This window comes from Belonocnema kinseyi, chromosome 4 (genome assembly GCF_010883055.1).
Source record: "Belonocnema kinseyi isolate 2016_QV_RU_SX_M_011 chromosome 4, B_treatae_v1, whole genome shotgun sequence".
Lineage (NCBI taxonomy): Eukaryota > Metazoa > Arthropoda > Insecta > Hymenoptera > Cynipidae > Belonocnema > Belonocnema kinseyi.
Genome location: NC_046660.1, coordinates 82,808,479 through 82,820,533, shown reverse-complemented (window position 1 = coordinate 82,820,533; position 12,055 = coordinate 82,808,479). Strand labels below are relative to the sequence as shown.

General features: G+C 29.7%; 2 protein-coding genes across 3 annotated transcripts in view; one reads left to right on the top strand and one right to left on the bottom strand.

The window, feature by feature from the left end:
- The first annotated feature begins 211 nt into the window (after positions 1–211).
- Positions 212–3,675, top strand: LOC117171800 (cysteine-rich PDZ-binding protein). Its single transcript, XM_033359411.1, has 2 exons — positions 212–338; positions 2,978–3,675. Exon 2 carries the CDS (start codon positions 2,988–2,990, stop codon positions 3,288–3,290), a length of 303 nt encoding a protein of 100 aa, XP_033215302.1. The 5' UTR covers positions 212–338; positions 2,978–2,987; the 3' UTR covers positions 3,291–3,675.
- A 2,822-nt stretch (positions 3,676–6,497) lies between these two features.
- The window catches only part of LOC117171219, a 124,210-nt gene continuing 118,652 nt past the window's right edge, over positions 6,498–12,055 (bottom strand). For both annotated transcript variants that reach the window (XM_033358317.1, XM_033358318.1), the window contains exon 4: positions 6,498–10,545. In XM_033358317.1, coding sequence (XP_033214208.1) covers positions 7,397–10,545 — 3,149 coding nt within the window. In that variant the 3' untranslated portion in view covers positions 6,498–7,396. The remainder of the gene's footprint in view (positions 10,546–12,055) is intronic.

The window sequence follows — 12,055 nt, the reverse complement described above, 5'->3', positions numbered from 1 at the left end:
CACAAGTTTCTAGCAAGTCTTGAATTATATTTTCTCCGAAAATCAATCGAAATTAAAACCTTTCTTAAAGATTCTCGCGATTTTTTATTAAGGGTAGAAGGGGATGATTAAACAACGGAAATTCTTACAGCTTCTAAGTGGTAGTGGTATCTGGCGGTTGTTTTTGGAACTAAGGAATCAAAATGGAAATATTTGGTGGAAATATAGGGACCTTTTTAAAATGATAAAATTTCTTGCATATTCCCCAAAGTGAAACGCGTGAAACGTTATTCAACGCACTGAATGTAAACAATCTCTACAATCCGTTTCATTTATTTCATCGGTTTCATCCTACTCGAGTAAGTTTATAAACAAATTATACAAAGAAACTCAATTAATTCCTTTCCTTTCTATTTGATCTATTAAAAATAAAAAATTTGTTAGTAATTATATCTTTTTCAGTGTTGTGACGTTTTGATAGTGTAATTTTGCAATGTTTCGTTGTTAATTAGTCTTTTGAATGCGAATAAGTCAATAGTATATTGAGAAAATAGTTATATTAGTGTTAACTTTTAATTAATTATAGCGGAAGTTTTTCAGGAAGTATCTATTGCTTGAAAATCAAATTATAACCTTTTTACTTCTATCTTGAAAATTATTAGTTTTTTTTCCAATACGATCGTAGTTGTTTCAATTGCATTTCCAAATTCAACATTCCTTTGTCACTAGTCATGAAATTTACAATATTTGTCATTTTTACCCCCCCCCCCCCCCCCCCCCCCCCCCCCCAGCTGCTCTGATTTTATAGTACTTTTTTCTAGGTTATGTTTTCTTTCGAAACTAATATTTTATGGATTTTATATTTTTGTTTAGTTTTTCTTGTATATGTTGGGGTGCTCAGTAAAAATTAGAATTTTTCCTACGCTACCCCCCTAAATGTCTTCTTTTTGGTGAAAAACTACTGCTATAAATTTTTTTTTTTAATCTTTTTAAGAAGTTCCGCTAGGTTAGGTGAAAATCATAGTGATTTTTTTATATAAATCAAATTTGTTAGTTAAAAATTTTCTTTAAAATTTCTGTAATTTCAATTTAAAATTATAGGTTTAAATGCGCAATTCTAAAAGAGTTTAATTTTTGAGGCCTTAAAACTAAACTTTTTTTTAACTCGAAAATATTTGGTGTAAAAGTGTTAATTGTTGGAGTGTTTCAATTTCAAATTTCGAAATGTTGTAGTTTTAGATTCAAATATGACAAATTTTACAGCAATTTCATTTTTGAATCTTTCATATTGAAAGTCTTAATAGTATATTTTATATTCAATAATTTTTTATTTAAATATTTTGAATTGTTCGTTTTCAAGCTTAGTCAGTTTTAAATTTAATAATTTTAGACTTAAAAATTTTTAAATATATGATTTTAATTTTAAGCATATAAAATTGTATGGTTTTTGTAATTCTTCGAAATCGTAGAATATCACAGTGAAAGACTTGATAGGTGCACAATTTTGAATTTGTAAATAAATGTCTTTGAATTAAATGTCTCCAGAATTTTTTTTTATTTGAAAAAGGTTTCAGAATATTGAAAATTTCAAACTCAACTTGAAGAAAATTTTATAATTGAAAGAACATTGAGGAAATTTTAAAAATTAAAATCATAGTGATCTTGTTTTGTATTTTTTTTATTTGCACTGTAATTCTGAATAAAGTATTAAACATTAAATGATTTCAAATAAAAAAGTAAAAGCTTTTCTTTAAAATCAAAATAGATAAAAATATAATTGTCCGTAATTGATATATCAAAATTGAATTATTTATTTCTTTTTTCATCGTGTACTTTTATGTTGAACTTTAAATGTTCAATTTTTTCCCTTTCATAAGTTTTGATTTTACAATTAAAATTCAAGTGGTTCAAATATTAAACCACCAAATTAAGTATTTAAAATATTTAAATTGACGGAAAATATTGAAGTTTTGAAGGGTTTTAGATTTTATTAGTAGAAATTGTTTCATTTTTAATGTTTCACATTTTTTTTATCCTAGACAAATTTGTCTGATCAATTTTATTATTAAATTATTTTCAGAAGCTTTTACTTTGAAAGATTGAATTTAGTTTTGAATTACAAATTGTACAATTTTAATCGTTCGTATAAAATTATTTAATTTTGAACATTTTGAAATTTGCCTATTTTCACCATTTTAATCTACAACTATTAAATTTTGAGATTCTTAAATTAAAAATAAAATTGTTCAATTTTGATCGTTTTGAATAAAAAATTGTACAATTCCAACGCCATTCTAATGAAGTATGATTTTGAAAATTTTAGTAGGACATTTTTTAATTTTCAGAGCTTCCGATATTAAATGTTTAATTTCTAATTATTTAATTTGAAACGCGTTTATTTCGAAATGGTACTAGTAATAGTGAATGTCAGATTTGGAACGTTTTTTACTCAAAAGCGTTTCGCATTTTTAAAAATTTTTATGTGCTTTCAATTCGAATTTATTTATCATTGTTGAAAAAATTTGATAAAATTTTAATGTTTGAAACTTTGTTTAATTACGCATTTTAAAATTTTGTATATTTTTTTAAAATTCGAGATGTTTTTTTTTTTATTTCGAAAATCAAGATTTTTTTCTATCGCCGGCCATAAGCATTATCAATTTATTCATTCTGAAAAATATTGTTTTTATATTATAGAAGAAATCCTGTCATGAAATAAAAAATTTTTGTATTTTAAAGCCACATATTATCTTAATTTTTTTACATAAAATTTAGGGATTATTGCTTGATAAATGTCTAATATTTTCTGGGATGAAAGGATTTGTTAGCCCTAAATTTTTTACTTTTATAATACCGAAAACTGAAAATTCATTTACAGACTTAAACAAGCCTGGCTGAATCGAAGCAATTTTTTAAAAAATAAAAGAAAATTTAGAACTTTAAAATAATAAATTAAAAATATTTCGAAATCAATTTGAAAATCTTTTTTTCTTTTCAGATTGTTAATCATGGTTTGTGAGAAGTGTGAGGCGAAACTTGGCAAGGTCATCACTCCAGATCCGTGGAAGGCTGGAGCACGAAACACCACGGAAAATGGCGGTCGAAAAGTTGGAGAAAATAAAGCCCTCACTGCCAAAAAGGGTCGTTTCAACCCTTACACTTCAAAATTTGAAATCTGCAGGATATGCAGACAAAAGGTCCACCAGGTTGGCTCACATTATTGTCAAGCCTGTGCTTATAAGAAGGGGATTTGCTCGATGTGCGGAAAAAAATTAATTGATACCAAATGCTATCGACAATCATCAACGTAAAATCAACGATAATATAATGTTTTTACCTAAATATATTTTGGCATATTTCGCGACTATTTCTGTAATATGTTCAGAATAGCGAAAGAGGTAAGCTCTAGGTAATTTTAGGGTTTAAAAATAGATTATATTTACTGATTACTATTTTAAGAAAAAAACTCTCATTTATATTGATGTGAAGGTTTTCTTGAGCTTATCGTAAATGTTGAATGGATTGCTTATAATTAAATGGAGTAAAAATGGTTATTTAAGGAGTAACTCGGGAAAATGTTCTTGGATTTTTGGTAAACAATAGGATTTTATTATTTATCGTTATACAAACGATTGTCTCTTATGGTAGAATTATTGATACAAAATCAAATATACAATATCCAATAATATCAAATAACAATTTTTTTAAGATTACTTTCTTCCCCGTCTGTCGATTAATTTCCTCGAGTTAAAGTTCTCGAGTAAATACAAAGCTTCAAATTGACACAAAATCTCATTCTTTTCACTCTCAAGTTTTATTGTTATCCGACAAATCTTACGATACATTTTCACTCACGCATCATTATCATTATCATTTGCAGATTTTACTAAAAAGCAGTTCAGAATTCTGCAAACGAAAGTATTCAAACATGCTTATTTTGATCTCAAGTGTTATAACGACTTTTACTAATAAGTTTATTATTTATAAGAGACAGAATTCTTGGGGAATCGCCTCTTAGACAATAAACCTATGTTCACTTTACAGTTATTAAATTAAATTACAGGATAGATTTTAAAGTACAGCGAATTCGGTTATTCAAGGGAAACTTGCAGATCCGAAATTAATGAACACTCGTCCAATATAAAAATATATTTCTGTGGCACCAACCTTTATATCTAAAAATATACATTCTGTTTCCTAGAAATTTATTATCGTCTTATTAAAGACTATTTTCGCGAAGACTGCTATTAATATCTTAAAATAAATTAATATACAATACATACATCAAAGACGCAAACAATTCTTTTCGGAATTTTTAATTTTCATTGGCATTTACTATTTCTTTTAAAATGGTCCCTCTGTAAAAATCGAATCTTTTATCACCGGGTTTTCACTTTTTCGAATATAATACCTCGTGATTAAAGTAATGTCAATTTTACGAATTCATTCAGGTTTAAGTAACATTACTATAGTCACAATATAAAATATAAATACATTGTGATGTGCTAAATGCGTCCAGGTCTCAGAATCACTACGCTATTGACAATATTTGACACTTTTTTTTACCTTCATGAAAAAAATGTCATCAGAAATGTTGAATTTTCAAGCCAAAAACATAAGCTTTCAACAAAGCAGTTGAATTTTCAACCAAATATTTAAGTTTTCAACCTGAAATATGCATTTTCAACCAAGAAGATTAATATTCTAAATAAAAAACTGAATTCTTTTAAAAAATCATTTTTAACCAAAAGTTTAATTTTACACCGATAAGATTAATTTTCTACCACAAAATAAGAATTTTTAACAAAATATGTACCTACACTTTTAACCAAATAGTTGTATTTGCAACTGAGGAAATTAATATTCTGTCATAAATGACGAATTTATAACAAATTACTTACATTTTGAACTAAATATTTTGAAAAATGGATGTGATGTTAGTCCAAATTTTATTTGATACATTTTAGTTTATGTTTTTTTCGTTTTAAAGTTTTTAGAGTAAATAGTTGAATTTTTTAATAAAAACATATGTAGCTAAACGTATACCAGTTAAATTTTCATTGAGGAGAATTATTTTTCAATCAAAAAATGATTTTACACCAAACAGTTTAATTTTTACCACAAAAAATCAATTTTATAACAAATTGTTTTAATTTTCAACTAAGAAAATTCATTTTCTGTCCAAAAGACGAATTTTTAACAAATTACAAAAATTTTCAACATACTTGTAAAAATGGATGTGATTTTAACGCAAGTTTTATTTGATAAACTTGTTCTTTATTTTTTTTCCTTTGTAAGTTTTTAAGTAAATAGTTGGATTTAAAAAAAAAATCCTTCTTTTAACCTGAAGTGGATCAGTTAAATTTTTATCAAGAATTATTTTTCAATGAATAAACGAATTTTCCACAAGACAGTTTAATTTTTTACCAAAAAAACTCCATTTTTTAACAAATGTTTGAATTTTCTACCAAGCAAATTAATTTTTTTCTGAAAAAGAAGAATTTTTTTAACAAATTGCATACATTTTTAACTAAATAATTTAAAAAATTGGTGTCATGGTAATCCAAATTTTATATGATGCATTTTTAGTTTATATTTTTATCGTTACTAGTTTTTTAAGTAAATAGTTGAATTTTTCAATAAAAATATGTAGCTAAACGTATATCAGTTAAATTTTCATTGAGGAGAATTATTTTTCAATTAAAAAATGAATTTTACACCAGTTTAATTTTTTACTACAAAAAATCAATTTTATAACAAATTGTTGAATTTTCAACCAAGAAAATTAATTTTTTCCAAAAAAGAAGATTTTTTAAACAAATTACATTCATTTTTAACTAAATACTTCGAAAAATGGATGTCATGTTGGTCCAAATTTTATTTGACAAATTTTTAGTGTATATTTTCTTCGCTCCTAAGTTTTTAAAGTAAATAGTTGAATTCACCAACTAAAAAAATGAATAAATTTTTAACCAAAAGTGGACCAGTTAAGTTTTTATTGAGGAAAATTAATTTTTTAATGTTTAAACGAATTTTCCACAAGACATTTTAATTTCTTACAAAAGAATGGAATTTTATAACCAATTGTTGAACTTTCAATACAAAAAAAAAACGGATTTTTTGTAAAACAGTTCAGTTAAACCCGAGAATATGAATTTTAAAGAAATAAGTTAATTTACAACCAATCAGTTGAATTTTCAACAAAAAGTTAAATTTCAAGTGAAAAAAAACTACTTTAAAACGAATAAAATTCATTTTCTACTAAAATTGTTCTAACCTTAAAAATAAATTTTCAACAAAAAATATGATATTTATTATTTAAAAAAAAGCAGATTTTAATACAAAATATGTTTAAAAAAGTTGGATTTAACAAACGAAGACGAATTTTCAACAAAATACTTAATTTTGATTTAAGAAAATGAGAGATACCAAATAATTCAATTTTGAAATATATAATAAAATTTTTAACCGAAAAAGATGAATTTTCTACAAAAAAATTAATACTAGATTTGGATTTTGCTTATTGAATTCTATTAATCATTTTTAATATTTGAAAAGTTTTATGACATATTGACACTATTTTTTAAATTTGTAACACTATTTACATTATTTTCTATCTCAGAAGTGAGTCCGAGACCTGCACGTCACAGAATCAAATATTTTTCTAAGTGATTCTTATGTTCTGTTAGATTTGTTAATCACTTTTGTTCGGTATGATTTTTGCCAATTAGTAAAAAATCATAAAAATAAAATTCACAATCAATAATAACGTTAAACATAATTTTAATGCTTAGACTAAATATCTCATATGTTTAAAGACTCTAAACTGGGACGATTAAATCCAATAGTGGAAGTGTTAATTGAATAACTCTCATGCTCGTAAGTAACAGATATCAAAATTAAAATTAATCAAATATGTACAATAATATATTTTCGTATTTAAAATCTCTCTCGCCCTATCTAAAAACAAATTTTGATGAAGGAAGATGTTTATTTCTATTTCTAAAATAAAGATGCCAGACTCTCATTAGTTATTATGGCACAGACGTTTTTCTCCTACTCAATTTCATTCACTCTTTCGCAAAATATAAGTATTATTACGTATCACGTTCTTTGATACAAAATACATGGAGAAAAAAATACATTTTCTACAACGTAATGTTAATCAAGACTACAAATTCCTTAGCACTGGTTATTAACAAAAAAAATTAACACATCTGAAGACTCTTTATTTTTTACGATTTTCTCATTTGAAAGCTTTTACGTTTTCAAGATATGTTTCTAATAAAAAACTGTAATAAAACCAAATGCAGAAATTCTCTCAACCATCCAAAATTTCCACCCCAAATATCTTCCCCCAAAGAATTTAAATTCACTCCCTAAATATACAATTTTGAATCCACTTATCAGACCACATCTACTGATGCAAAATCTTCTCATCTCCCGCTGAGAGTACAATGTTCGTAACAGGTTGGGGAGGACTAGATCCGTTTCCCCAAGGATTCTGTTCCTTGTTATCGCCCAGGAAGATCCACTGCTCGAATTTTTTATTAACACTCGTAGGTTTATCCTCCGAAGCATTCACAGTCGAAACTTGAATTTCCTTTGAAGGCGGAGATTTATATTCCGAAACATAAACCACCTGCTTATCAGAAATCTCATCCTTGATCAATTTTGAAACATCACTTCTTCTCGGAGGAACTGGAGGTTTTTTCCCAGAACCTGGTTTTCCATTCGAAGTGACTACGACATCGATCTGGTGCTTTTTAGCATCTCCATTTCCTTCCATAATCGCCACAAGTTCTTCACTTTCGCTATCAGGCGCATGAATATTTTCCCTCGTTGGTGACACTTTTATTTCAGTGATGTAGGTCATTTTTTGAGGAGCTGTTAGTGGCATTGGTGTGCTTGGAAGTGGCGGACGAATTTCAGATTCTTTAAACTCAATTGATTCTCGGACCAATCCACTGTCTTCACTATTTTCTCCACTAGAAACACTCACATTACTGATATTGTGATGATCGTCACTCGGAGAAATATTTTTATTATTCACCGTTATGCTCGATCCAAAATCGTAACCATCTTCCTCCTGATCATCAAGAATAATTTCCACATCCTTTTCATCAAGAGCATTCACGATTCTCTTTGCGAAATGAGTTTCGAATTCTGATGGTTCCTTCTGAGAAGTCGGCTGGAATTTTGTCCTGTGGACTTGGAAAATAGAAACCGACGTATCTGGATCTCTTTTCATTTCCTTTTTTTCTGGAACTGATTTCAGAACCTGGCTTCCCAGATTAACTTCAGAAGCCTCGGTCTCCTTTTGTAAATTATTAACGATTTTATCAGAGGATCTTTCAGCTTTATGAAGTTCTAGATTCTCTTTTTTAGAGTTAAGATGTCTCTTACAATTTTCGTCATGATGTCCATGTCTTTTATCACACGCAGGACATCCATATTCGAACTTCACTTTCGTGAAAACTTCTTCGACTTCTTCTTTGTCTTTGTACAACAATTTGGGGTCACTCTTAAACAAATCTTTTTCTTTCGAGTCCGAAAAGTTCACGAAATTCACGCTAGAACTTGTATCTTTCAAAGAGTCCTTTGTGGAATGAAGGTCGAAGTATCGAAGAGCCTTTTCGAACCCTTCAACTCCTTCTTCTACATCTTTGAGATCCTCATCTTCACCATTGAAAGGATTCCCATCGACATCTGGCATTGGCGATGCTTGCTTGAAATCCAGCTCCACTTCTTCAGGAGTTGGACTCTTCACAACTCTTCCGTTATTAACAATTCTCGCTAAAGAATTATCCTCGTCAGGATTGAACATCCTCTCAGCGTGTATAAAATCCTGAGACATGCGTTTGCTCAAAGGCAAATTATACAAATCGATTGAAGTTTCAATCGCACCATCAGAAACATTCATGGGATCAGAATCCGGAAGAGAGTTCTTCGCTTCCTGAAGATCCTCCTTCATTTTGATTTCCACGGCTGATTTTGATCTTTCCAAAGTTCCGTTGCTCTTCTTTCTAACTCTGTTCTTCTTTGCCAAATCTTCAGCTTCTTCTTTTGCCCAAATTGCGTCTTCAAGTGTTCCCCACTCACTAGACTTCTTCAACTTCCGCCGATCGAATGTGTCAATCTGATCCAACTTCGTAAGATCCTCAGTCGATTCGTTAATATCTTCCGGAGGCATAGGAGCTTTTCGCTTCTTGGATCCAGTATCTGTCATGTCCAGACTCTGGGCCCTTTCCAAAGTCGCTGAAGTTTTGCTCTCATATTTTGAAAGGTCCCCTAAACTCGCTGCTTTTCTGTAGATGTCATCCTCTTCCTCATCATCCTCGACCTCGGGCACTGGCGTATGATGAATTGTTATATCAGCCGGATTCAACTCAATCGTCGTGAAACTGTTTTGAATCTCACTGTCCGTGTCGGACTCTGAATTCCTTCTGTTCGTTCTCGCCTCTAGCCTCTGTCTGCGAGCCTCGTCATCTTTATTCTCGCGCACTTTGCTGACGTAATCATTCAACGCATCAGTGTAATCTGCAATCGAGTCGATCTTATCGTCTGATTCCCTCTCCTTTTTCACCGCTGGAGACTCAGCATCCTCGGAATTCATCTTCGGCGGGGCTGGAGCCTTCCTCTTGCCTTTCTGAGGACTTTTAGGATCTTCCTCACTCGAAATTGTTGGGGACTTTGGAGCGTTCAGAAATTCTGAACTGTTTTTCCTGTTTCGGCGAGCAGCCATCGCTGCATTGTGAACTTCAGTTGGAACCTCAGACGGAATATTCGGCTCTTCTTTGCCTCTGTCAGGAATGTCTATTCCATTTAGCTCCGTCCCATCGACCTTTATGAGTTTCCTCATTTTCAGAGGATGATCTTTCTGATTCGCAATCTCGATCTGTTTTATATTCTCCTTTTGTTGTAGATTTTCTTTCTGTAGAATGTTCTCCTTTGATAAGAGGATATCTTTTTCTAAATTTGCTTTCTGTTGCAAGTTCTCAAAAGCAAGTTTGGTCTCCTCTTCAGGAGGGGACGTTTCTTTGACAAGGGATGCATTTTTCCCGAGGATTTTTTCAGCATCAATTTTCTTGGAATGTCTTCTTTCGAGATTTGTGTTGTGCTCGTTTTGATTCTCGATTCTGTCGACGGTTCCATCGAGGGCGGGAAGAACTTTGATGCCAAATTTGTGGTGGTTGTGTTTTGTCTCTTCGTGATGACGTTCTAGAGTTTGGGTGCCTGGAGTGGATTTTGAGGATTTGAGGGTCGAGTTCATTGTGGAATAATTTGAGCCAAGAGAATCATTTGGATCGGCAATGAAGAGCCTTTTTGCGGCTGTTTTGTGAGCCTGGGAAAGTTCCGGAATTGATTGACTTCTGTAGAGTGGATGACAAATCCGCGTTGGACTTGGACCCACGCTCTTTTTTAATAAGGTTGTCGGTTTCGAACCAGATCCCCCACTTTCGACCTCTAATTCTACGTCGTAAGGCGAAGCGTAACTCAGAATTGTCAGGGCATCTTCGTAGACCATACTCCGGAAGCTGATTTTTACACTGGCTATTCTGTCACCTGCAATGAGAAAAGAAAAATTTGTGAAAGATTTCTTCGAGGGAGTGATTAATTTTTATTTAAATGAAACTTTTCAAGATCGGATTCGAAAGAATTAGAGTATGTCGAAGGCGTTAATATGCTATTATAAATTAAAGCAGATCAATGAGCATGTAATTTTCACTTGGTGAAGTTTCACTTGTCTCGGAAAGTTAACATATAGGTGATTCTCACAATCTAGCGTGAAATCACGCTCGAGTGGTTCATAAAATGATGATGAACATTCATTTAATTGTATGATTGAAAGTTTCAATTAATATCGCTCTTAGCTCTCATATTAGCGGCCATCCATAAACGACGTTACCAATTTGAGGGGAAAAGGGGGTCACGTCAAAAACAACGTTTTTTCCCCTTAAATGAGAACTGAATTAATGGAAACCATTGACGAAAAAATTTAACTACTTTTGGTTAAAAAGCCTATTCTATTTTGGCTTTGGAATTCATCTCGTTTGGTTAAAAATTCTAGTATTGGGTTAAAATTTTCATTATTTTGGTGAAAATGCAACTATTTTGTTAAAAAGGCATATTTTGGGGCAAAAATTTAGCTACTTGGTTAAAGATTTAAATATTTTGTTGAAAATTCGGTTTTTTAGAATAGATTTTTTGTTTAACTAAAAATGTAACTTCCGTTTTTAGTTGTAAATTGATATTTTTAAATGAAAATTTATATTTTCTAGTTGAAAATCTACGTATTTTATAGAAAATTCATCTTTTTTAGTTTATTCTAACTGTTTTTTTTTTAAATTTTAAAATAAAATCTTTATTTGCTTGAAATATCAACTATTATTATCTGTTTTTTTTTCGATAGAACAATCAACTACTTAGTTTAAACTTAAACAACTTTTTAAAAATTCTTTTTTTTTTTAATTTCGGATCGAAAATTCAACTTTTTTGTAGATAATTTCTTCTTTTGGCTTTAAAATACAATATTTTTGTTGAAAATTTGTGTTTTCCGTAGAACTTTAATCTTTCTCTTTGTTTGAAAATTTAACTATTTCGTAAATTTTTTTAAATTCAAGTGCTTGATTGAAAGTTGAGCTAGTTTGTTAAAAGTTCTTTTTTATGATTCCCTTATTTGGTTGAAAATTTAACTTTTTTGTTGAAACTTTTAGTATTCTATTTTTTGTTAGAAATTTAGCCTTTATCATTAAAAAATTCGAACTTTTGGTAGAAAATTGGTGTATTTTGTATAAAATTCATCTTTTGGGATGAGTATGAACCATTTTGTTAAAATATAGTTTTTTAATTAAATTTGACTAATTGAACATTCATATTTGATTGTAGAAGTCATCTTTGTTGCTTGAAAATGAAATTTTTGTTGTTGAATTTAAATCTTTTTTGTTCAAAAATTCGACAATTTTGTTGAAAATGCATCTTTGTACGTTAAAAATGCAACTATTTTGATAGTCATCTAAATGAAGTTTTTTGTTGAAAATTCAACTTTCTTCGAAAAAATTCGTCTTTTTGGATT